Raw genomic sequence first — 27,715 nt, forward strand, 5'->3', positions numbered from 1 at the left:
GATTTGTTTTCTTGGCACAGGAATGCCAAGCATGCTTGTGCATTAGGATTAAGTCTACATCATATAAAGAATATTAATTTAACACTGCCTTTTAACACACACCTTAGGCTCAATTTTCCTATTAGCAATAGGCTATTATGCAACATCAATAATGCATATAGAAAAACAGTATTGTTTGCATTTATTCGTAACGAATTATTAAATATATGATTCACATTTCCTCAAAACCCTTTGTTTCACCATCATGAACTCATTTTTCCAAGAATCAATCTGTATGCTATTCTCAGCATAGGCTATACTCAGTTGTAATAACCTGGTAGTCATGATAACTTCTATGTAATACTGTATCAAGAACAGAACGAACTTTTTTAAGCAGTTAATATGGTAGAAGTAGAGTTCAATTACTCATCTCCTCCCGTCAGTGTCAAGTCGATGATCATTTCAGACACTTCCGTGCAGAGGTGGCGGAAATACGTCAGTTGTTCAGGGTATTGGGATTTACTCTAGACTACAAACGAAAATGCAATGTAGAGCGAAGTGGGGAGTGGGCTTTAAATCTAACGTGTCTCTTTAACACCATTTACCCAACGATTTACTCAAACTCAACGGGACATTCGAACCAAGGAACCAATCATATCAACTAAGGAACCACTGAAAGAAGAATTCGAGGCTGGATCTATTATGAAGACCGAACCAGGATAAAGGCGAATCGTTTTCTGGCTGAGGTTTGGTCACTTTGGCGTGAAGATTGACAAGCTTTAAACAAATAGCCTGCGCATGGATGGTTTTATCTGTCAATGGATGGACAATTATTCACTTCACGGAATTGATTGCGTTGTGTGGATTATTAATGTGGGATCTCGTTTGCATTTCAAAACCCATAAGTAACAATCAATCGGGCAATCAACATTAAAAAGAGGAGTTATTTGGGCTATTTATATTTTAATTGGATTAACTGGATCCGTCTAGCCAAGCACAACCGTTTTGGGGGGAGGCTATGGCAGTGGATTGACCATGGATTGGGCGGTGATGGAAGTAGAAGAACCGTCGGACATGATACAGCGTCATAGCTTTGTCTGGCAGCTCGCGCTGTAGCAGCCAGACAACAATTGTAACAAAGTTGCAGAACAAGTCAATATTATTGTGAGTCTTGGTGATGCCATTAGAAGGGCAGCCGCTGTTCGCATTCTAATCGAAACCATCCTTCGAACATGTTCTTGTCTGTTTTTGTTATTGTTCGATAGATGATTCTCTCAGATCGTTGTCTGAATTGTTTATTTGATTTGTAAAAACAAAGCAAGGGCTCTTCTGCGCACTGTTACTTTCCATGGACATAGAACACATTTCGCACTGTCTTGTGGTATTCGCCTCGTCTCGGAGTTATAAAATGGACGGGGAAATAAAGCGCAGCCGGAGGTCCAGATCTCAACGAGACCGCGTGCGGAGAAGGGATGCGATTGACAGGAATGATCAAAACCGGAGTCCATCATCTGGCACCGAACGGGGGCAAAGTCCGTTCAGAAAAAAGGCCCTGTGTAATTATGGAAAAATGACCAACTTGCATTATGTCCGACCCCCGCGTCCCTCTCGGAGAAAGAGACGGGGATCAGTGTCTCAGGAGGAAGACATTATTAATGGCTTTGCCATAGCCAGCTTTATCAATCTGGAATCTTTAGAGGTAAGAACATAGGGCTGTGTGTGTGTGTAAATATATATATATATTGACACATGTTTGTTTATTTGGACATGATTCACAAGTAAATAAGTCTCTTAAATCACCCTGTGTGGGCCTCATGTCTCATGGTCTCTGACAGGGTCATGTGCAGTTTACCCAGTTGTCTCCATTGTGAGTTAATTTGCAAATCTTGTGTAAAGATTAATAATAACCATTGTAACAATGTGTTGGCTATCTACACTGTAATTACCTACCTGCCTATGTAACAAGGTTTTAGGGACCTTGGATATTGCTGTAAACATACTGGTTTGCAGGGTCAATATGCTGTGAGGGTGACAGCTGATGATATGCTGTTAGGTTACTGTTGATTTATCCCAACATCAACCATTATGATGCTATGAGGTGTCACTCAGTCCATGTGTTTCTATAAATCAGACTCACTTTCATTCCAGCAGATGTGTTTCTGGAATACAGATCATTATGGGTGCACACTGGCTGGTTTTGTCAATGTCATGATAATTGCTAGTGTTTTTCAGAGAAAAACTGGTCGATTTTGAATATGTTCTGATTTTCTGGTTGTACACACATGGAAAACCAAAAAACTCTAGGCCTACGCTTGACCCATTATAAAGAAAGCTGCTCTCTTGCTCTTAAACGCTCCCAGGTGCAGTATTCATCAGCTGGTTTTAGTTTTAGTGTGCCTCCTCCTGCCTCACGGCATGTCCACACACAGGGACATGTGTTTTGAAAATAGATGCAAAAGAAGCAATAATAAAAGCATCAGAGGCTTCTATGTTCAAGCAAACCAAGTGTGTGGAATGATTGAAAATGACCTTTTCTCTCAGTGCTTTCCGCCAGATGGTGACTACCAGTAACATGATTAATGGTACTTAAGTGACACTGTGTAAAAGACAAACTGGCAGTAAAAAGCCAGAGCTGACTCAAAGTGAATGGTGCATATGTACCAGACAGAAGACTCATTATCATTATGATACTGTCTGAATCCTGTTATGACATTCACATTCTAGAAAGAGAAACCTATTGTTATACCAAATGTCACGGGCGAAAAACAAAACATAACACAATACAATCAACTCTCATTGATGGTGATGACGATCATTATCTATTACCGTCAACCCTTGCTTCTCGGAGTTGTTAACTCAAGGATTTGCTTTGCTATGTGACTACACTAGAGCGTGCCAGTAGAGGAAATGAATGTAGAAAGAATGGAGTTTGGTATAGATGCTGGAAATAAGGTCTGAGGTTAAAACAAGTTTAGGTCTTATACATTTTGTTTTATGAGATAATATGAGTCAGTTAATAGTACCTTTATGAATTATGAAGGCTTTTATGTGCTCTATGTGCTTGTTCCTCTGTGTCCAAATCACTAAACACTTAAAATGGTCCAAACACACACACACAGTCGTGAAGAAGGCGTGACAGTGTTTATTCTCCCTCAGGAGGTTGAAAAGGTTTGGCATGGGCCCTTAAATCCTGAAAAGGTGGTTGCATCACTGCTTGGTATGGCAATAGCACCGCCCTTGATCGCATGGCGCTACAGAGGGTTGTGACAGCCCAGTACATCACTGGGACCGAGCCGCCTGCCATCCAGGACCTCTATATCAGGCGGTGTGAAAAGAAGGCCCAAAAATCATCAAAGACCCCAACCACCCAAGCCATAGACTATTTTCTGTGCGGCGCACAGCAAGAAGTACCGGTGCATCAAGACTGACACCAACCAGTTCTTGAACACCTTCTAACCCCAAGCAATACGACTGATATATAGCGAACAAAATAGCTACACGGACCGAGTTTACCTTGTATCTTTATTGACCTTTTATTTCAGTATTTGCACTGTTGCCTAGCTCCCTTATCCCTATACATATCTACCTATAGAAAAACCTCATTCATTTCCCTGTGGTGGCAAACGAGCCATGGCAGAGTTAGTGCGTACAAACAGATGCCATTGCTATTACACTCACACTATAGTGTAGTCACTGTAGCCATGATGGACCAGCTTACCGTACATGAATCACTGTAGAAACAGCTGCTGCATACAGCTGTTGCATATTGCCAACATGATTCCCACAACATTCTGGATGAGGATGACTGTAGACTTATGACTCCAGCTCAAAATGACCCTGACCTGGATTGTAATAGAGGAGGCGTACATAATTGTATAATGATTGTTGCAGTGAGTGAGTGCCGTAACCTAGACGGTGTAACTCACCAGGGAGGGATTCTTGGATGTGCTGGCCCACTGTATGTTTGTTTGACTTCATTAGCTCTGTAACCAGCGTGTCTGGCTTGTCATTAGTCTAGCTTTATGTATGAATGGGTGACGCCTGCAGCAGCTCTACCCTTTAAACTGTGAAACGTTTCTTTGTCACACAGTCTGTTCCCTTTAATAAGGCATGCTTCTCTTCTCTAGCTCTGCTAATAGAGCGACTCTCTCCCCACTCTCCCACTTTTATGATGATTGAGCTTCTAGGATTCCACCAGATAGAATTTCATTAATACTAAATCTAGGATTAGTCATTTATAGTGTGAGCTGTCAGACTGTTACAAGTTTTTAATATCCTACTGCATTAAAGCCCCACGTAGACATTTTGACACCCTGTTTGCGTAAGTAGAATGATATGTTTGATGTTCTCTCGGAGTCCGTCCTTCCGGTCAGGAGTGTACTTTACTGTACACCCCAGAGGTGATGTCCTCTAAGTAGCTGTTTGATAAGCACTACCAGTGTGTCAAAGGCTAAAGGTTCATTTAATAGGCTGCAACAGGTGAGAAACACTGTCACAGAACATTCTACGCCCATAGCTCTAAGTTAATAAAAAAAAATGTTTGTCTGTTTTGCTGTATTCAAGATTACGGCTAAACTTGTACAGGCAGTGGCCACAGTGGTCTAATTTTCTCAAGAAGCATATAATTGAAATATTGCAGCTGTTGATAGGTAAGTGCTTCTTTATGACAGCCAGGGCCCTGCTGCATAGTTAATGTGCGCCAGCCTCCCAGTCCTCTGGCCCAGCTCTTCAGGCAGTCAAGAGGGGGAAAGATTGCTGCTCCACAGCTCCTTGTCTCTTTGTGGTGTTTGTCTGTCTGGTTGGATAACACTCTTTAAAAGCTTGTGTGGACAAGATTGAGGAAGTGATTGGCTTTCAGGGGCCCTACAAGGATTTTTAAACAAGTAGGTGTCACTTGTCTGTGTATGTGAAAGTGTTCACTTGGAGCTGATAATAGGCTGTGCTTTTGCTTTCATCCCTTTTTTCAAGTAGAATCAATGTTCAATGTTCTAGTTCTAGGAACACTGAAATGACCTCTCCATGGCCATATTCAGTGTGCCTGAATGTGCACTCATTGACATACCCTCTATGTTATCTGGCCTGCCATCCCCCTAGTCGGGGCGGCAGGGTAGCCTAGTGGTTAGAGCATTGGACTAGTAACCGGAAGGTTGCAAGTTCAAACCCCCGAGCTGACAAGGTACAGTTCTGTCGTTCTGCCCCTGAACAGGCAGTTAACCCACTGTTCCTAGGCCGTCATTGAAAATAAGAATTTGTTCTTAACTGACTTGCCTAGTTATATAAAGGTAAAATAAATAGTCTCCACAACAGCTAGCCTCTTATGTCCAAGGATTACCTTCTCCTCTCTTAAGCATGGTGGTAGCACAATGACTTCATTCAGCCAGCTGAACGTTTCATGTTTTACCCCTGTTCGCTGCAGTTCCACATAATGGGAAAACTCACAGTTGTAAAAGTGAATGCGTGTGCGTGTGTAAGACAGAAAACAGGCTGGCTCGGACTCAGACTCTTCCTGCCATAAAACCTCTCTCCTAGCCTTTGTTCTGCTGCTTGTCCGCTTCTGCTGTAAATAAACCACCAGTCTGCCTAAACAGCCTGGAAATGACATGGAACACCATAATGTCTGTCTGTTGCAGTGTGCTGACAGACAGAGAGGCAGCAAGTTTTATTTAGAAAGTGAATATGTAGAACAGGGCTGGCCCCAGGCATATCTTTTTTATATATATAAAAAATAGGAACTCAATCGGGGACTCAACTTACTGTTGAGTTTAAGAATAGTATACACCAAGTGCAATTTTGAAATCAGCAGTTTTTCTCTTGTTATGTCAGTCACTGACAGTCACTCAATTAGACATGTCAACTACCAATGTTTTGATTCAGCTAAACTTATAGTAATCATGGCCGAACCCTGGCACATAGCGCATGTGCCCAGGGACCCTGACCTCCCGGGAGCCCCCATTGTTTTTGTTAGTCATTCTCACTCAGATATTATATTAACATGGTAGAAGTCATGGCAAACTTTGTAGAATTGTTTGTTATATATTGCTACATTTTCTCTCCGCCTCATGGCAAAATTTGTAGAATTGCCAAAAACTTGCATTAGAAAAACTGCAGCATTTTCTCTACGCCCCATGGCAAAATATGTAGAAGTGCAGGAAATTAGCTTTAAAACTGCAAAATGTCTCTCCACCAAATGGCAAAATGAGTCGAATTGTATGAAATTTGTTATACAATTTTTACATTTTCTCTCCACCCCATGGCAAAATGTGTAGAATTGCAGGAAATCGACATAAACATTTTCGCACCGCCGTCAAAAGGGAGGCCACTAAAATGTTTTGCCGCAAGGTGGAGGGCTCCCGAACCAAATCTCACTTAGGGTCCCCAAAAGGCTAGGTCCGGCCCTGATGTAGACTGTGCTGCTACTTACTGCATGACCTCAATCCACTGGCTAAAATAATGACTGTTGGCGCCATTTTGTGGATAGATACTATTTAGCCCTGATATGTAGGGCTATCTGCTAAATATGGTATAGTTCCAAATGTAGTTTAGTTCCAATTCAGGGGCAGTGCAAACAACACTCTTTTGTTTTACACTGTCTTTCAATCTCTGTCCCTCTGTTTTTGGCCTCCCCTTTGTGTCTGCTGGATGTTGAGCTCTACTGCTTTGTAGTTAGGTTAGGGTTCCACTACAATGCCCATAGCTGAGGAGATTATCCCAGTATAATGTCTGGAGGCCACTGTGAATAGGCTCTCTGAGGAAAAGGCCTGATTAGTTACTGATGGTGTGTAATCTAATTGTCTTAGTACCTGGCAGACGAGGAGAGCAGAGGCATTAATCAAGCTACTATATACAGCTGTCAAGGATAGCATGTTTTATTACATGTCCTTTTTACCCAAATATACACTGAGTGTACAAAACATTAGAAACATCTTCCTAATATTGAGTTTTGCCCCTTTTGCCCTAAGAGCAGCCTCAGTTTGTCGGGGCATGGACTGCAAGGTGTCAAAAGCGTTCTACAGGAAGGTTGGCCCACGTTGACTCCAATGCATCCCACATTTGTGTCAAGTTGGATGTCCTTTGGGTGAAGGACCCTTCTTAATACACACGGGAAAAACCCAGCAGCGTTACAGTTCTTGGCACACTCGTACCAGTGCCCCTTGCACCTACTACTATGCCCTGTTCAAAGGCACTTAGATATTTTGTCTTGCCCACTCACCCTCTGAATGGCACACATACACAATCCATGTCTCAGTTGTCTCAAGGCTTAAAAGTCCTTCTTTAACCCGTCTCCTCCCCTTCATCTACACTGATTGAAGTGGATTTGTGACATCAATAGGGATCATAGCTTTCACCTGGATTCACCTGGTCAATCTACATTATGTCATGGAAAGAGCTGTTCCTAATGTTTTGTACACTCTGTGTATGTTGTTGCCCAGATTTAACCTCTACCACAGTAGCATGTGATACTTTGAGGTAAGATATGAAAATACATTTTTCTCAATAATCTTGTCTGAAGAGTGAGTGTAGGCTCTCAAGAACTCCTGATGTTATGTCGTTGCCTAGATCAGCTTTTGTCAACTGAACATCTAGTCAAGCTTCTGATCATAATCACTTGTCTGACTGTCTCCATCTCATTTTCCTGGGCTGCCAGTGCAAATAACATATTGAGTTGATGAACAGTAAGTCAGACAGGATTCTGATGACGAATGATATTGACCGATTTAGCGTACCTCACTCTTATGAGTGAAAGGCACTTAGGCAACATCAGTCTATAAAATCAGTGAGTGTCCTTGAATGGGTCTATACTGGGATGAAGAGTTGTAGCTGTGCTGTACTACACACAGAAAGAGAAGCTCCATGATGAAATCACTAATCGCTTTACACAGGTATGTGGGGAATTTCTTCCTCTGAGAATGGAACACAGCAGCTGTCCAGGGACTGTAGATAGTCTAGATACTGTGCTATGTGGACAGAATGTACTGTAGTGTTTACAAATGAATCTAGGTGATAATAAACTGGATCCATTTTCAGCCCCCTCGTCTTTATCATTACTGTAGGTTGAGACAAGAAAAGTGACATTTATGTTCTATTACAATTTCATAATGTTTATATTTTTGGCCACCAGTACCACCTTTAAATATGTTTGACATTTATGTGACAAAGTACACATTTAGACTTGTACGTCAGAGCCATGGCAGTGTGAATTTATTCATGACTTAAGTCCATTACTGGTAAATAGATTGCCCGACTCCCATAATTCAGTGGCAGGACCTGCTGTGACCTCAGGCTGTTGGACAGGCAGAACCTGTCGTGGGAATGGAGTGTTAAGTGTCTAATTACCTCTACCACTTATTTGTGTGTCACACACATTGTGGGAAATGACACGCCAACTCCATTTCAGCATTCAAATAATCCAGTCATTATGAACCTATTGTATCTGCAACCTCTCTACAGAAGTCAGGGCCATTTAAAGTGAAACATGTACCAGAAGATGGTGGCCTATAGTTGCTTGTGATCGAACAGTTCAGAATGACAGAAAGAGGTCTAGCTGGGAATGGATGGAGTGCTTGTTCTATGGATAGGCTGTTTGCAGTATTATCTCTGTTGTGGTCAGGAGGATAAAGACATAAATAATCATGCATATCAATTCAGATTATCTACAGCCATGACTGTATCTCCTCATGCCTCTATAGGACTTACGCTGTTTAACAGCTAAGCAGCACCCGTGTTATCTGTTGACCTGTAGCTTTACACACAGCTTAGGAATCCATCATGTACTGTATCTAATGGAGCAACGCCCATGAACATCAGATCTGCTGGGTCCACATTCATACACTGTAGTGCTTTAATAAATGAACATAGGAAGGAATATATTTCACTATAACAGATCCATTACTCTAATAAAGGCATGTTAGACGATGCTATTAACTTTATACAATTAACTGACTGACTCTCTGTTGTACCCCTGCATGTGTTGCACCTTTGCAGAGCGGTTAATGGAGGCTGAAGCAGCACTTATTGTGCCATTAGCTGATTGTATGCCCTTTGCACTGTCTTCCCACAGACACAAATTGGATTTGAATAGCTTAACATCCCCCCTTGTTTCTCTGGCCTCTTGTATGTCATGTCCTTTGTGGAACATTTGCAGGCCATACCCAGGGCATGTTCAGATGCCTAGTGAGAGCTCATATGTAACGTCTGACTGCAGAGGCTGTGGAACATGAGCTGTTAATAGCTTGATTCTCATGAACTCTGTTAATTGAGGATAGACTGTGTTATAACATGCATGTTACTGCTATATTCACTGGTGGCTTCATAGATGGTGAGAGGGAATGGATGGAGGTACAGCTGTGATAGTGGAACTTGATGAGAGCCTTCCATCCACTGAATCCTTTGTAAGCCACTGGACTTTACCTGGGATTTAGATCCAGTGTTCTTTCTCAAAGCCATTCACACCCCAAACCCTAACCTGGATTTAGCTGGATTCACCCTATTGTATTCAGTGTAGCTGGCAAAACGTATCTACCCCAGATTATTTTCACCCACACTCTCTCATCCTCCCCTTGTTTGGTATTTGGTTTTGGATATTTCTCTCTCCCTCCTTTCTCCCCCTATCCCCCTGCCTCTCCACAGATGTGTACGCCTGATGCTAATTCAGAGTCAAGCTAACAGGGATTGTTTTTATCAGAGTCTTGGTAACAGTCCAGGCAGCTGGAGAAACAGAATAAGACATCATTTACCTCACGCCGCTAGTCTTTCAGTAGAATGAATATTAATATCACTATGGCAATGGTTCTGGAGATTAGCTCAAGGTAGGGCTTTACACTTGTACCATTAGATCAGTTGTTTTCAGTTGTTTTCATGGATAGCTGAAGCTGCAGGCAGGGGGGACGCTCAGCGGGGAATGCTCACAGTTCACACTTGATGATTAGTTCGTTTCCATTGAACAATAATACCTAAAAAGCCACCAGCATAGGGGTTAATTTTAGGGGTTAATTTATTGCATTGCTCCATTCAAATTTTTTATTTTTTTATTTCACCTTTATTTAACCAGGTAGGCAAGTTGAGAACAAGTTGTCATTTACAACTGTGACCTGGCCAAGATAAAGCAAAGCAGTGCGACACAAAAAACAACACAGAGTTAATCATGGAATAAACAAACATACAGTCAATAACACAATAGAAAAGTCTATATACAGTGTGTGCAAATGAGGTAAGATAAGGGAGGTAAGGCAATAAATAGGCCATTGTGGCAAAAACACTGGAGTGATAGATATGCAGAAGATGAATGTGCAAGTAGAGATACTGGGGTGCAAAGGAGCAAAAAAATAAACAACAGTATGGGGATGAGTTAGTTGGATGGGCTATTTACAGATGGGCTATGTACAGGTGCAGTGATCTGTGAGCTGCTCTGACGACTTGTGCTTAAAGTTAGTGAGGGAGATATGAGTCTCCAGCTTCAGTGATTTTTGCAATTAGTTCCAGTCATTTGCAGCAGAGAACTGGAAGGAGAGGCGGCCAAAGGAGGAATTGGCTTTGGGGGTGACCAGTGAAATATTCCTGCTGGAGGGTGTGCTACGGGTGGGTGCTGCTATGGTACCCATTGAGCTGAGATAAGGCTGGGCTTTACCTAGCAAAGACTTATAGATGACCTGGAGGCAGTGGGTTTGGTGACAAATATGAAGCGAGGGCCAGCCATACAGGTCGCAGTGGTGGGTAGTATATGGGGCTTTGGTGACAAAACGGATGGCACTATGATAGACTGCATCCAATTTGCTGAGTAGAGTGTTGGAGGCTATTTTGTAAATGACATCGCAGAAATCAAGGATCGGTAGGATAGTCAGTTTTACGAGGGTATGTTAGGGAGCATTGTTGAATGATGCTCTGTTGCGAAATAGGAAGCCGATTCTAGATTTTATTTTGGATTGGAGATGCTAATGTGAGTCTGGAAGGAGAGTTTACAGTCTAGCCAGACACCTAGGTATTTGTAGTTGTCCACATATTCTAAGTCAGAACCGTCCAGAGTAGTGATGCTGGACAGGCGAGCAGGTGCGGGCAGCGATCGGTTGAAGAGCATGCATTTAGTTTTACTTTTAAGAGCAGTTGGAGGCCACGGAAGGAGAGTTGTATGGCATTGAAGCTCGTCTGGAGGTTTGTTAACACAGTGTACAAAGAAGGGCCAGAAGTATACAGAATGGTGTTGTCTGCGTAGAGGTGGATCAGAGAATCACGCACAGCAAGAGCGACATCATTGATGTATACAGAATAATAGACATTTGTGTCTTAGATGACCTGTAACTGATTTTTGTTCGTGTTTATTGCTTGCCTCCACTGTGCTTGATGACATGTGTATCAACACCAATGGTAAACCCCCCACAGGTCACTGGTGTTATTCCAGGCACGGGGCATTTAGCTCAGACTGCCAGACCCCACATCCACAGCCTGACAATGGGCAGCAGCTGGCCGCCCACATTCTAGTCTCACAGGCCTGCCTCATAGGATATGAAAGCCTGCTCTCATATACTAGACATAACATAGTAAACATACATCTGGGACACTTACATTTGGTGTGGTTACATAAGATAGATGGTTACTTAAGGCAAAAAACAAAAGTAGGGTGGTTAGTCGTGGGTGGAGGGGTGGGCGTATAGCACGTACGTCTAGTAACCTAAAGGTTGCGAGTTTGAATTTTATCATCGACAACTTTATCATTTTAGCTAACTTTTCAACTACCTACTACTTTTGAGCTACTTTGCAACTACTTATCATGCTAGCTAACCCTTCACCTAACCTTAACCCTTTAACCTAACTCCTAAACTTAACCCTAACCCTAACCCCTAGCCTATCTAACATTAGCCAGCTAGCTAACATTAGCCACCTAGCCACCTACTGTAGCTAGAATTCATTAACATATCATACGTTTCGCAAGTTCGTAACATATAATATGATTTGCAAATACGTAACATATTGTATGTTTTGCGAATCATAATGTATAATACATATAGTAATTCTTAACATGTCATACAAAATGGGTAATGGAAATCCACAAATTAATACATACCATACAAAACTTAACATATAATACTAAATGGAGTGTCTCGGATTTACGTACAACATAATACGAAATGCTCTGAGACCAGGTTGGATATGACCTCAATACACAGAGCCATGCCCAGAAGCATCATGAGTATGGTTTTACTTCAATTTTTTTTGTCTTTAAGATAGGTTTTTATTGAATTCTTAGAGGTTTCAGCAAGGATTCCCTTGCCGCCTTGTCATATTGACTCATTCTAAGCATTATCATCATCCACACCAAGGTCTCTTTCTTTCTGTGCTGTAGATATTAAGCCTATTTTGTGTTTGTTCTTTCGTAGGTGGCTCTGAGGAAGACCTCAAAGAGCCTGAGGTTGCAGGAGGGTAAGGAGAAGTGGGAGAGCCAGATGCTGAAGAAACGAAAGGCTTCTGAAAGGGCTGAGATCCCTGTGAATGTATTCACTGACAATGGAGCTGACATTGAACATGGGCAGTATGGAGAGAAGGAGCAGGGGAAGGGGAAAATCAACTCAAAGAAGAACAAGCAGGTAGCCTATGGATCTGTGGTATTAACCTTCATTATATTTTGAATGAATATGCTCTACTACAAACCAAAACCTGTCTACCTGGTAATGTGTGTGTCCACATGTGTAAGGGTTCTGCCCAGTGAAGTAATGAGGTCTTACAGTTTGTGTAGCTTAGAGTCTAGGCTTGTTTATTTTGAGTTCTTTCTTTCTGTTGCATGTCATCCACTTTCAATCCCACAGTTCTATTTTTCTAATGGTGATCCTGTTTCTATCAGTTGTAAACAAACTGTCTCCATTATTAGGTGTTCATTGTTGGCACCAGCCAGTCAATGAACTCTATCAGGTTAATTCCCGAAGCTTCCCATCCTGGTCTAGTAATTGCCTTGCACAAGCCTGTCTGTTGTCCATGAAGTCAGGAGGGAGCCACACAGGAAACGAGCGCCAATAAAGAGCTATGATGAGATAAGGTGCTTTGTGAAGAGCTTCCTCCTCAGCCCAGGATGTGTCTGTGTTTGTAACAGAGAGCACACCAGGTACACACACACTTAGGCTCGCTTCCATATCAGTCTCTGGCCTAGCCAATTCCCCTACCCTTATCTCTGTGTGTAGACCAGATACTACTTGTTGTAAGGTATCGCCTTGTAAGGTATCGCCTAGATGGCCCCTGGCTTGTGGATGTTTCCTCTACTGAACAGTATGCAAAACAGTATGTTGGATAGTAGCCTCCTTTGCAATAGAGGAGAGATCTATGATCATGTTTGTTTCAAAGAGTCCTTTGTTCCTTAAATTGATTGTTTATCTAAGCACATTGTAAGTAGATGGAATCTACTTTACGAAATGGATGAAACACTTGATTCAATCAAGAGCAGTTCAATTGTGTCATTGAAGAAACCTCTAAGTGTTCTCTAGAAAGTAGAGGGACTTAAGATAACATCATCTTTTCTGTTTCACCTCATCACCAGAAAGATAGTGTATTTTACTGCAGCTCATTGCACATTGACAACGCACACTGGCTGTGTCAAATCAAGTCAGGACTTTTGCTGAAGGATGCTAGTTTGACATATTCGCAGCCACTGTGAAACATCATCTATGCTATTTAAATAAATCGGTTTCACACGAACACCCACACACAGAAATAGACAGTGTCCTGGGCTGGACTGTCAAAGCAGGGAAGTGTAGCAGCCAGCAGAACACTACAGGAACGGGCTGAATGCTACAGTAGCAGTAGCTTTAAAACAGGGCTGCCCAATCCTCTTCCTGGAGATCTACCGTCCTGTGGGTTTTCAGTCCAACCCTAATTTAACACACCTGGTTCTACTTATTAGCTGCTCAACAAGACCTTAACTAGCTGAATCAGATATTCTAAATTAGGGTTGGACTGAAAACCTACAGGACAGTAGATGTCCAGGAAGAGGGTTGGGCAGCCCTGCTTTAAACCATCAAACCTCAGATTAATACCACATTATTATACTGTTCCTGTGTCATCATCACCACGTGCTAAGCTTTCAGTCAATATCGTTTCTGTCTTGTTTTGTCCAGAAACAATTAGTTCTTTCCTGAATCAATGTTTGAATATGCATTATGCTTCATGGATCTGTCATTTAAGGTTTCCATTGCAACACAATTGTGTGTGTGTGTGTGTGTGTGTGTGTGTGTGTGTGTGTGTGTGTGTGTGTGTGTGTGTGTGTGTGTGTGTGTGTGTGTGTGTGTGTGTGTGTGTGTGTGTGTGTGTGTGTGTGTGTGTGTGTGTGTGTGTGTGTGTGTGTGCGTGCGTGTGTTTATGTGTGCGTGCGCCCATTTATGCATGCGCTGTGTACCTGCACCCATGTCTCCGTCGGCTCTCAGATGGGCCAGAGCATGGCCTAGTGCTAATTGCCCATCACGGGCAGTCAATGAGTCTGGGCATCAACTCTGCTTGTTTTATATCAGGTTAACTGTGTCATTGAAATGGATGTCCTCACTGACGTGTAATCACTCACTGATGTCTGTAATACGATAGTGCCCTCTGGTGGTCCAGATTCTCTTCTGGGCTGATAAATGTACTGTCTACCAATTCAACGTACTATAGATAACCATGGACTCAAAGAACGGAAGATAATTAGTCTATCATGTTCCTCAGGTGAAGGTGCTTCTAGGAAGGCAAGACAGAGCTGAAGTCACCAAAACACAGGGCACACATCAGAGAAGCAACTCCAAAGGACACCATAGTGAGGTATGAGCAGTGTTGTCTGGATAAAGAAATGTTTGTGTGCAACAACATCCTATTGAGTGATTACAGAAGGGCTTTATCAGAATCTATCATAAGCCCTTGCTCATTAACATTATCCTTCCTTTCCACAGAGTTCATTCTCTGGTCGGGGATATTCGGTGAGTGACTTCAATTCTTTCTGACAGAATTAATGTCCAGGATCTGCCTATAGTCATTCTCAGAGTATGAGAGCAACCCGGGTCAGTGATTATCTTTACCATTTTGAGAACAAGAACAGTCTGTGACAAAATGTTCTCAAAAGCTAACAGGCTGATATTTAGTAATGTAGCTAAACAGGTGTCATGTCAACATGGATTAGTGATTTGTGGATCTGAGTAACCTTGACATGTTGACAGTGAGCAGGGCTTGAGTCATTAGGGGAGTGAGGCAGAGAGACACGTGTTGTCAGTGGTTTCAGTATAAATTGACTGGCTGATACAGTAGCTCACAGTTGTGCTGCTGTGTCATCTGGCATGATGAATCCCTTAGAGCAGACAGATCAGTTCACACAGCAGTTAAACACATGTCTGTCACTAGGAACGAGGTAACATACATAATGTATAATAATATCCTCTCTCTCTCTCTTGATTTGTAAACAGACTGTTTTTGTGATATTACTACTAGACATAACCACAGCTTTTAGTCCTAATCTAACCAGGATTATTAGTTGATCTCAATGGGTCTCAATGTTTCTTTATGCATTATTTGTAAATACAGCACATATTTATCAAGATTTCATTGAACATACTAAATTAAATGATTGGAGTCAAGTTTCTTAATCCACAATCTTGTTTTCATGGAATAGGATATTGTAATGAAAGCTTAGTTAATGAAGATAAATACTGCTGTGGAAGCTTACTGTAAACACCCATCAGTCACTCGTATGACTACTGCCTCTAGTCTCGCGGTATCCTCTGCTGTTCTCTCCCTGCCAATAGAGTAGGAGTAAACACGGCAGTGTCACTCAAAACACAGGTCATGACCTTGAATCAAGGTCTCCTTATAATCTCTAGACAAATAATAACACTGTTTGTTCCTGTGGGTAATATTGATATGACTGTGGAGGAAGATAGCAGAAATGTGAACAACTCACTTCCAGTTTGAGTGTTTGTGATTGATGAAGGTGTTGATACATTCTCATGAATTAATGCAGTGTTTTACATCCTTTCTCTCACAGTGTGACAGTGAGAGTGACATCGATGACAAGGCAAGATAAACATTCTCACTTTTCACAACTGTTATCACTGATAATAAGGTATCAGTGCTCTACTATTCTGTCATTCAGCCATGTGTAACAGCTTCTGTTCCTCTCCTCACCCCAACCTGGGCTTCAACCAGAAATCCTCTGCACATCGACAACAGTAACCCTGAAGCATCGTTACCTATCGCTCCACAAAAGCCACGTCCCTTGTAGAGCAATGGAAACAACTACTTCAAGGTCTCAGAGCGAGCGACGTCACCGATTGAAACTAGCGCGCTCCGCTTACTGGCTAGCCATTTCACACCGGTTACACATGTATTCCCATCTGCGCTGTCAGCTGGCCAGGCTTTATTGTACTGAGAGGAAGGAGGTCCTCCAAATGCCAGGCAGGGTTGTGATGGGAGTCAGGTCTTTTGGCTGACCTTTTTATTTACATCAGGGCAGCGTAAACAGTGTGTGTGATGTCTTTAGTCTTGTGTTTTATTACTGGTTTATGAGTGTTAGGTTCAGTCTGTGTGTCCCGAGGACATTATACTAATTTAAACTTGTTATAAATATCTATATGTTAATAATACCAGCACTCTTTGATTTCATTATTGGATTTGATCTAGGGAATTTGTGGCATTTAACTTGATTACACTGTGAACATCATTAGACCTTTTTACGAAAGTCAAGATGTTCTGATAATAACAACTAGTCTCTGTATTTCCTCCATATGATCTATTTACTTTGTCAGCAACCTCAAATTAAAACTGAAATTGAACTCATGAGGTCATATGAACCAGATTACAGTATTGTGGCATTTTGCTAGGTTGTTAATCAACTGAGGGATTCCAGGAATAGCTGTAAATAAGGTCCTTACATTTGCAACACCAAAGGAATTTCAGCTGAGTTCAGACCCAGTAAATCAACAATTTGATGTAGCAATTGAGTCTGCTCGTTTTGATTCGTCTTTATTTGATGCCATTAGTCCATAATCAGGTGGTTTCACAGCGTCCGTATGACTTTGCAAAGAACAAGTTTAAAGATGAGAAATACACAGAACATCATATATTCTCACCACATATATTATTTAAATGAAAATGGCTGATTAGTCTAGTTTGTGTGTGCGTGTGTGCGCGTATGTGTGTGTGTCCTTTGCTGCCTGTTATTAGAATCTGGCCAATATTCAGCAATTTAATCAGAAACATACGGTTGGTAATGTAATTTATTGATTGTAATAAGATACTCACTAACTTAATTTGTCTCATCCACTTTCTAATGAGTTTTTCACAAGGTAAATGTCATGGACATTTATGTATATTTCTAGTGAGCGCTCTTACAGGGAAGATATGACTGATTACATGAATTACCTCTTAATATGTAATCTATGTGAGATGCTTTTTACTATCCTGTCAAAAATATACTTGCATTGAGCTGTCACGTAATACATTAAATTATTTAAGAATGGTTTCGATTGAATCTCATTCAGTTTCATTTTGAAACTTTCCCTCGTGTCATTGGACTGGGTTCACCAAGATGTATGTCTCACCTTTTGTCTCTCTGTTCTCATTTACATTCATTGTGAACTTGAACACACCCCTTTGAGTGACGAAGTGCACATCGAGTCTGGGAGTGGAACAGGAGCCAGTATACAGAACAGTCCTGTTGATAGAGAGCTGATAAAGATGGAAAAGCAACCACTTTTGTGGACAGTTCCACTACCGGCACCTTCAGAATCCTAATTTAGCCTCTAGCTAGGCTAACATATTTGTTATTTCCTTTCTTTTCTCATTCTAACTCAGGTTTCAGGGATTGTGTCTGATAAACTCTTCAGACTAAGGAAAACTACTGGTAAGAATATTTCCTCTGGATTCTGGGGTATTCAGCGTGTATGCTTTTGACTCTCTGTCCTCGTTTAGCTGTTGCTATTTACAGAATAGATATGTGTCTCTCTTAGTGACATGCTTTTTATGGCATTCCATTTCTGTTCACTCGAATAAGGGAATAATCCTCTTTAAAGCGGCAGGGTAGCCTAGTGGTTAAAGTGTTGGGCTAGGAACCGAAAGGTTGCGAGTTCAAATTCCCGAGCTGACAAGGTAACAATCTGTCGTTCTGCCCCTGAACAAGGCAGTTAACATATCCCCCTAGGCTGCCATTGAAAATAAGAATTTGTTCTTAACTGACTTGCCCAGTTAAATAAAAATACATTTAAAAAAGCCACACAGTGGTCAAGCTGTTGGCAAAGTGTTCTGGCCTTTGTCATTTTAGGATCCTCACACTTGCTCTTAATTACACAATGTGGGTATAATGTTACTCTACCCTGTGGAAAGTCTCGGCTCTAGAGGGATTTATTATATTTAAAGTAAAACTGAATAATGATGCAATGTTTTGTCAGATATATTTGTGCAATTGAGTTGAGTGATTTGAAATAGTTGATAAATGTTTTCTACAAAACATTTTAGCTATGAATTGGATTGAACCTCTACTCCCAGTGGCTTAGATGCTTTGTTGGGGCTAGGAACGGGTTAGTCACACTTCATGCTCAATGAGACTATTGGCTCAAGCCATTTTGTCATCTACTGCAATTTTGTAATCTGCAATGTTCCCTATTATCATCCTTACCATCGCCATCAATTCCATATTGTGATCTAACAACAGCTGAAATTCACAAGAGGTTGGTGGCACCTTAATTGGGGAGCACGGGATGCGGTAATGACTGGAATTAGTGGAATGGTATCAAATACATCAAACACATGGTTTCTATGTGTTTGATGCCATTCCATTTTCTCCGTTCCGGCCATTATTATGAGCCTCCCCTCTGCAGCCTCCTGTGCTGAAATTCAACAATGAAATACAATTTTCACCCAAAAGAATGGTGCTGAAACAACATCACTGAATGGTATTGTTCCCATTCAGCAATCTTTACCCGACTGAGGTGTTTGGCCGTATAGGGGCAGCTTGATAGATTGTGTTCCCTTCAAAACCCACTATTTCTCAAACTAAAACTCATTTAGCCTGTAAAAGCCAAGAGGAGACGCACATCCAAGGTCAAGCAGCATAAAACCTGCTCTAATCCCACTGGCTGGCTGGTGGTGAGAACCTTTTAGAGCTGAGCTAGGGGTTTAATATGTCTTGTGTGAACGCGACTAGGAGCTCCCCATTTAACTCTCACTACCTCCAAGCTGCTTGTGGTGGGCTTTAGAGAGGGCATTTGTTGTTTGCTTTGGAGATCTCTTCAGTCTCCCAATAAGCCGTCTGGAGTTCAGGCTATTGAACGTTATGATTACAAATAATGGTAAACACACCACTAGTCTCTCCCCAGGGCCCTCAGCTCTTGTCAGAGCTCAAAGACTGCAGGGAATAGAGACTAAGGTTGTGTTTGGTGCTGGGAAAATAGGCCGTTTGTTGAATTTAATGATCATTTTCTGGCAGTGAATGGAAGATCTATTGGTGCGACTAACAAATTGTAAGCACTTTGTAGTAGGAACATGCTAATTTTTCCAAGACACACTGGCTGTTACGAAGCTGCTCGTTGTTGCCTTATTGTTGTTTCTAGATGTAGGCCTAGTACAGCAGAGATTAGAAGCTATTCACCACTCTGACTGAAGGTTGTTTCAGCTAAGTATGGACACATCAATGTCAGTATTTATCTGAAGTGGGAAAGAACATTAAATGACTAAGTTCTGTCAAACTGTGGTTGATAGCCTATGTTCTCTGGTTGCTAATAGACATAGGTGTTGACCAGAGGGATGAAGCGAAGGTGTGCAGCTCTGCCAGAGTGTCAGGTCTACAACGCAGCCAAGAGCAGAGCAGCGACACGCCCCTCGATCTGCCCGCTGCCAGCCCCGCCCCTGGCGCTCTGCCCGATGCCAGCCCTGTCCCTGCAGCCCCTCTCACCACCACACCACCTCCTGCTGTGTGTGTGAAGAAGGAGAGGACGTCCCCTCACAACCCGACCATGCCAACTCTGCCAGGGCAAGGCCTATCCCAGGTCAAGAGAGAACCATTGTCACATCACCAGGGTCATCCCCTGTACATTGGTCTCCACAACAGGTAGGACCTTGTTCAAACCATTTAATAATACTATATCATAGAGTAGGTTGATATTTATTTACAACTTTTCCTTCCTCCTCTCCACAGCAACATAGAGGGGTCCCACAAGCGAACCCTCCCCCCATCCCCCCACTTCGGGCACCATTCTTCTCCCTTGCCAGCCCTCCCCCTGTCCATCTCAGAGCTGTCCGCAACCCACTTCTTCCTGCCAGGTCACGGGCATCGCCACCCTGCCATGTTCACTAGTCCTGCGGGATTAGCAACCAGCGGTATTGTAGGACGGTCCACTCGAGCAGGCTGCTCAGGTAAGAGGCATGAACAGTAAATGAGATTTAATGTACAACAGGTGTAGGTTGTGAGAAAGGGTGAGTAAAGAGCAGTAGTCATCATAGAGTATGACGTTTAACATCGCCTCTCTCCCCCCACAACAGAGCACGACCTGCTTCGCCAGGAACTGAACAACCATTTCCTGGCACAGACTGCAGTTAGAGGGGCAGGCTCTGAGCCACCTCTACTGAGGGCAGAATTCCACCAGCACACACACCAGCACCAACATCAGCACCAACACCAGCTCACCTTCTCACCCTACCCCAACGGGTTGCCTCCTCCACCAGGCATCGTCTCTACACCCCCAAATATGGGTCGCACAGCTGCCCTAAATGTAAGTCCAGCACATGTCCATTACAAACCTCTTCATATGAGTTCATGTTATTATCAAATCCCACATTCATTGTAAAGAACATTTTAGGTCACCCAGAAACCAGAGAGTTTACAGAGTGCTTTGTTTTTGCTGTTTTCCAAACCCATCTTCTTAATAGTGTAGCCTCAGGCTCAGCATCTGCCTCCTGTACTCTGGGGAAAACCCTGTGTGTGTGTTAGTTTCACATCTCAAATATCACACAGAAATATCAGATACAGTCCCCAAGAGATACATTTTTGCTTTCAGATCCATTTACACTAAAATGTTTTTTTACACCCACGCGGGAACATTTAGAAATATTTCAGCATAGAAAAAAAAGAGAAATGGTTGGCTGTTCCACTGGCAGTTGGTAAAGGCAGTGTAAATGGATCTCATGGCTGTTTTGACACACCAAAGCCCTGCTGTCAGGACAAATGACTGTGCCGCAGCAGAAGGAATGAGGTCATTAGTGCTTTTGATCGTGGGTAATTGCTCATGGATGCTTGTGCCGGCCTTGGCAGGGCTTCAGTTAAGGCTTAAGCAGCTGAGATATGGAAACTCTGAACATAGCCATCCGAAGTGTGTACATGCATCTGTTAAACAGTCAATGAGCTGAGATGAATGCACCGTGCTGTGCAGTCGTTGGCATGCATAGCTTCCTGGCACTTTGTGTAATGTGAGGTGTAGAACAGGACGGCCATGGTTAATGTTTTATATTTTTTTATAATAATTTGTAGCATTTTTACATTTGTGTCTTCTTTGTGTATGCTTATATTATTGTCTAATATTGTTCATATTACTGACGTGTTCTCACAAAATTGTCTTTCAGTTGGAAAAGTACTCAGCAAAACTGGAAAACCCTTACCTAAGACATGTAAGTTAAAGTACTGTTTTCAGAAAGATGGCAATATGTTCCTTTGGATTACCATCAAAGGCATTATTCTGTATCATATTATGGTTCTCAAAGAAATGAAGTTATATGCCATTTACTCACAGATCTACTCTGGGCGTACGAAGTGTTTGTTTAATCTTTTGTTTCCCCTGACGTTCCACTTCATTCATTCTCATCTTAACCTGTGTGTGGTCTTGCCCAGTTCTACCCCTCCTACCCCCCAGTGATGCCAGGCATGCCAGCCCTGCACCCCCACTCAGGACCCCCAGGATCTTTCAGCTCTCTGCAAGGAGCCTTCCAGCCTAAGGTCCATACCACATCACTCCCTCTGTCTGTCTGTCTGTCTGACTGTCTGTCTGTCTGTCTGTCTCTTTTATGGCCTTGTGTTAACCACATAATAATCTAATCATGTGACTTACCATCCCTCCCTAGTCTATGGATGTAGTGACACGGCCAGAAGTCCCTCTACTACCAAAGGACCCACGGGTAGGCCTCTTCTCTATCCATTAAGTTATGAATAAAACACTGTAGTAAAGGCTCAGATATTAACCCTCTGTTCTCCCTCTGTTCACAGATAGCTGATCCATTCAGATCATCAGCTAGGGTAAGAATATGCCATTCGCTGTCATTCTGTAAGCTTGTCGACAGAATTCTAGCCCTTGGGTTTAAGACTAATCAAATGATTGTCCTTCTATTATTGCAGAAGGCTGGCAAATGGTGTCTAATGCATGGCCAGATCGCATGGCAGATTCATCACCACCAGCAGAGAATGAAGGTGCACAAGATGCATTCATTAATTTACAAAATGCATTAATTATTTTCCAAAACCGGTAATCAGTGAAGTAATGCTTTCTGTTTCCTCCCATCTCAGCAACCCCTTCACCTCTCAATCTCTATTAAGCTTTTAATCCCTCTCTCTGTCCATCACTCTCCTCCCCACTTTATCTATCTATCTTTAGCAGAACATGCACTTTGATCCACATCAGCTGAATATGAGCAGGGTGAAGCTGGACCTGTTTAGTCGGCCAGCCGCACCAGGTCTTCCTCCTGGACTATCCTATGACCATGACATGGCCCAACCTTTCCTGTCCTCCTCAGGTTAGCCAGCCTACTCCATGTCCTATTCATGACTATGTTAAATGAGGATGTATGTGCAGTTATGATGATATTGTACGGTTATGGTGATATTGTACGGTTATGATGATATTGTACGGCTATGATGATATTGTACGGTTATGATGATATTGTACAGTTATGGTGATATTGTACGGTTATGATGATATTGTACAATTATGGTGATATTGTACGGTTATGATGATATTGTACAATTATGGTGATATTGTACGGTTATGATGATATTGTACAGTTATGGTGATATTGTACGGTTATGATGATATTGTACAATTATGGTTATATTGTACGGTTATGATTATATTGTACAATTATGGTTATATTGTACGGTTATGATGATATTGTACAATTATGGTTATATTGTACGGTTATGATGATGTTGTACAGTTATGGTGATATTGTACGGTTATGATGGTATTGTACAGTTATGGTTATATTGTATGGTTATGATATTGTACAATTATGGTGATATTGTAGAGTGATGATGTTATTGTACGGTTATGATGGTATTGTACAGTTATGGTTATATTGTATGGTTATGATATTGTACAATTATGGTGATATTGTACGGTTATGATGATATTGTACAGTTATGGTGATATTGTACGGTTATGGTGGTATTGTACGGTTATGATGATATTGTACAGTGATGATGATATTGTACGGTTATGATGGTATTGTACAGTTATGGTTATGTTGTACGGTTATGATATTGTACAATTATGGTGATATTGTACAGTGATGATGATATTGTACGGTTATGATGGTATTGTACAGTTATGGTTATATTGTATGGTTATGATATTGTACAATTATGGTGATATTGTACAGTGATGATGATATTGTACGGTTATGATGGTATTGTACAGTTATGGTTATATTGTATGGTTATGATATTGTACAATTATGGTGATATTGTACAGTGATGATGATATTGTACGGTTATGGTGGTATTGTACAGTTATGGTTATATTGTATGGTTATGATATTGTACAATTATGGTGATATTGTACAGTGATGATGATATTGTTACGGTCATGGGAACAACGGCTTTTATTGGTTCCTTAGCTCCTTTATGTCCCTGTATGCACATGTTAGTGTGGTTGATTCGCTCACTACTGTACCTTCTCCCTCTACAGGTCATTTGTCTGCATCACCATTCAATGCCCCCACGCATCACGGCCACTATCAACATGCTAGCCACCTTACTGGTAAGAGCCATAGGCTGCTGGTGCAGCGTCAAAATAATTAACCCAGAGACTCTGGGTTCGCGCCCAGGCTCTGTCGTAACCGGCTGCGACCGGGAGGTCCATGGAGGCGACGCACAATTGGCCTAGCGTTGTCGGGGTTAGGGAGGGCTTGGCCGGTAGGGATATCCTTGTCTCATCGCGCACCAGCGACTCCTGTGGCGGGCCGGGCGCAGTGCGCGCCAACCGAGGTTGCCAGGTGCACGGTGTTTCCTCCGACACATTGGTGCGGCTGGCTTCCGGGTTGGATGCACGTTGTGTTAAGAAGCAGTGCGGCTTGGTTGGGTTGTGTATCGGAGGACGCATGACCTTCAACCTTCGTCTCTCCCGAGCCCGTACGGGAGTTGTAGCGATGAGACAAGATAGTAGCTACTAAACAATTGGATACCACGGAATTGGGGAGAAAAAGGTGTAAAAATAAATATATATAAAAATAAATAATGATGTATGAAGTACAAGACAACAGCCATTAAGAGGTGCTCCTTTTGTGATGCTCCTCAGATCCATTTGATCGAGCTAGTCACTATGGAAACCTTGGACAACTTGCAACTAATGCATTTGGCGGCCTGGGTGCCCCATCTCTTGGTAGGTTTTCGCTCTCAGATAGTTAATGCAACCTAATGTTTCAACTCAATTGGTGAACTGATTGATTTGATTGAAATTACATAAATCTTTTAGGCCCAGGCAGCCCGTTTGGTGACAGGCAGGGCCATGGGTTGCCAGGTTTTGTCAGCCACCCTCAGGAAGCCTGGAACCGCCTGCAACGAATGCTCCCCTCCTTCCCCACGCCTCCAGCACAGTCCCGGCCTGCTGATGTGGCCCGCAAGCTCACAGTCCAGAGCAGTGAGAGGGAAAGGGAAGCTAAGAAAAGGGATCACTCTGCTACCAAGGAGGAGTCAGAGAGAGACGGGTGTGTGACAGCCCTAGCGCAGAGATGGCATTTCCCAACCTGAAAGGCCTTCAAAAGTTGTGATTTTATATTTTGAAACAGCATCTAACATTCAAAGAATTGCCTATTTTTCCAACCACATAGAGGCTAGATATCATATTTCCCAGCTGTTAACCTCCGCACCTCTGTCCTCTCCATAGAAATTCTCTGGAAAGAAGCCATCAATCCACCCACACATCCTCAGGCTTTCAGATTAGTAATCTGATTGGCAGCAGCAGCCCAGAAAGGAAGAGGAGTAGCCCAGATCAGGGTCGTCGTCAGGCTGAGAGGGACGGCACCTCGCTGGGGAGAGTCCAGGTGAAGCAAAGCTCCTCTCCAGCGCTGGAGGTGCAGGATAGGGGATCCTCAAACACTTATAACACAGTGAAGAATCACCAATCCAGTGAGAGCACACAAACCCTGAAGGGACCTTTAAACATAAAGCAGGAACACAGAGATGAGCCAGAGGTTATGGCTGGGCCACTAGAAATGACCCTCTTACTCCCACCAGGCCACTCTCAGGCTCCACGCCCCTCATCAAGGCACAGCCACTTCCCCGTCGCAGGCATGCTTCAGAGCAGCCATCTACCTCACTCTCTACCACTCTCCATGAGCCCCATGCACCCAGTGAGCAGCCTCAGTGCAATGGAGCGAGCCCGTGTCCAGCCCTTCATGGGGGTCAGTCCACTAGCCACAGGTCGAGACCACCGTGTGCCCCTTCACCTCTCGGGCCCCTGGGATCCACTACGAGACCCCTACAGAGGTCTGTACCTGCAGAGCCAGCAGGTACATACGACCTATGACCCTGAGAGAGGCCACAGACAGCGGGAGCAACACCCCCACCCACAGCCGCAGCAGCACCTACAGGACAGTCACCGACAGGCAGAGGAGAGGGCCAGGTTGCACCAGCTCCAGGGGTCTCCCATGGAGGGCCACCTAGCACACACACCCACCTTTACGTCCTCCCTGGGTGGGGTGATGTACCCCAGGCTCAGCCCCTCAGCTCCACACAGTGGCCATCTGAACAGGACTCCTCCCACTGCTACTCTCAGTGCCCCACCTCCTCTGGTGCCCACCTCCACCACATCCCCTGGCATACCTTCCACTCCTCGAAAGACCACACCCACCAGTGCCCCACCCTCTGGGGACCCAACCCCACCCTGCCATCCTAAAGAGGTGGAGGCACAGTAGCATGGAAGTCTCTCAGATATAAGAGACCAGACTCTATACAGTACACACTCAACTTGACGACTTTATGTAAAAATAGTATATTGTAGATTATATATTAATAAATAACAAGTTTAAGTAGTGAGTCTGCATAGAAACGGATGAATAAGTTGAATAACTATTGTTGGATAATGTTATTTGATAGTAATATATGAGTATTTTGTAAGATTTATATTCCCTCTCTGTGTACAGAAATAGATTTTATGAATTTGTACATTTGTGTAATTAATGCATTACCTTTGTTTAATACACATTTATTACACATTATTTATCAATAGGTAAAACTGACAAAATATGTTCTCCTCTTGATTGATAGTTTTTAGGTTAATGTAACTATGTTTCTTACCTGAAAATGACTTTCACTTTGTGGAAATATTCACATAACCTGTCATTTGTTTCTATAAAGAATGTCTATTTAAACAAAAATGGAATTACTTGGCAATTCATTGTCTTATTTTCACTTGCATTTGCAGTACTCCTTAAATTATCATAATTGGTCTATTTTTTTGTATTATAGTATAATTTATCATAGCATGGGCTTGTATGTACATTGGGGTCCGAATTTATTGACACCCTTGATAAAGATGACTGTATAAAATAAATATTAATTGATATTTAGGTATGGAGTGCTTTTCTGCTTATGCATTCTAATTTCTACGCCAAACCCACCAATGGTGTGCGTGGCCAAACTGCTCCATTTTCATGTCATCTGACCAAAGCACGGGTTCCAATCCAAGTGCCAATGCCGTTTAGCAAACTCCGGGCATTTACATTTGTTGGACAGCATGAAAATAGAGCTCTTTGGCCACGCACTCCAGTGGAGCCGAAATGAGAATGCATGAACAGAAAAGAACCCCCATACCTACTGCAAAACATAGTGGTGGATCTTTGATTTTATGGGGCATTTTTGCTTCCACTGTCCTGGGGTCATTGTTAAGGTCAACTGCATCATAAACTTTACCCAGTACCAGGACATTTTAGCCAAAAACATGGTTGCCTCTGCCAGGAGGCTGAAACTTGGCACAAGTAGACGGCCATCTCAATCTCCAGACTTGAAACACATTGAAAATCTGTAGTTTTAATTAACCTGTTGCGACGAGCAATCCCGTATCCGGGAGCGTAATTATAGCCTCAAGCTCATTACCATAACGCAACGTTAACTATTCATGAAAATCGCAAATGAAATGAAATAAATATATTGGCTCACAAGCTTAGCCTTTTGTTAACAACACTGTCATCTCAGATTTTCAAAAAATGCTTTTCAACCATAGCTATACAAGCATTTGTGTAAGAGTATTGATAGCTAGCATAGCATTAAGCCTAGCATTCAGCAGGCAACATTTTCACAAAAACAAGAAAAGCATTCAAATAAAATAATTTACCTTTGAAGAACTTCGGATGTTTTCAATGAGGAGACTCTCAGTTAGATAGCAAATGTTCAGTTTTTCCAAAAAGATTATTTGTGTAGAAGAAATCACTCCATTTTGTTCATCACGTTTGGCTAAGAAAAAACCCCATATCCGGGAGCGTAATTATAGCCTCAAGCTCATTACCATAACGCAACGTTAACTATTCATGAAAATCGCAAATGAAA

The 27,715-nt window shown here is 42.5% G+C and overlaps 1 protein-coding gene across 2 annotated transcripts; it reads left to right on the top strand.

Moving 5' to 3' along the window:
- The first annotated feature begins 484 nt into the window (after positions 1–484).
- On the top strand, positions 485–26,555 carry LOC109892508 (autism susceptibility gene 2 protein-like). 2 transcript variants are annotated; one of them, XM_020485090.2, is made up of 19 exons: positions 485–1,678; positions 12,348–12,554; positions 14,653–14,745; positions 14,874–14,900; positions 15,959–15,988; positions 17,767–17,815; positions 19,693–20,017; positions 20,105–20,322; positions 20,449–20,678; positions 21,526–21,570; positions 21,791–21,895; positions 22,021–22,074; positions 22,163–22,192; positions 22,292–22,363; positions 22,548–22,686; positions 23,859–23,930; positions 24,468–24,551; positions 24,645–24,876; positions 25,056–26,555. In XM_020485090.2, exons 1-19 carry the CDS (start codon positions 1,328–1,330, stop codon positions 26,083–26,085), a joined length of 3,393 nt encoding a protein of 1,130 aa, XP_020340679.1. In that variant the 5' UTR covers positions 485–1,327; the 3' UTR covers positions 26,086–26,555. The 2 variants fall into 2 exon arrangements, with proteins under 2 accessions (XP_020340679.1, XP_020340680.1); XM_020485091.2 differs by having other exon boundaries at positions 22,551–22,686.
- The last annotated feature ends 1,160 nt before the right edge of the window (positions 26,556–27,715 follow it).

Source organism: Oncorhynchus kisutch, linkage group LG6, assembly GCF_002021735.2.
Source record: "Oncorhynchus kisutch isolate 150728-3 linkage group LG6, Okis_V2, whole genome shotgun sequence".
Taxonomy (NCBI): Eukaryota; Metazoa; Chordata; class Actinopteri; order Salmoniformes; family Salmonidae; genus Oncorhynchus; species Oncorhynchus kisutch.

What these genes read in the sequence shown, in the direction of transcription:
- LOC109892508 (XM_020485090.2), top strand. Translation starts at nt 1,328, where the DNA reads ATGGACATAGAACACATTTCGCACTGTCTTGTGGTATTCGCCTCGTCT. An exon ending in GTCGCACAGCTGCCCTAAAT is followed by an intron (nt 20,679 to 21,525) that starts GTAAGTCCAGCA and finishes ATTGTCTTTCAG; the next exon opens with TTGGAAAAGTACTCAGCAAA. An exon ending in AAGGAGCCTTCCAGCCTAAG is followed by an intron (nt 21,896 to 22,020) that starts GTCCATACCACA and finishes ATCCCTCCCTAG; the next exon opens with TCTATGGATGTAGTGACACG.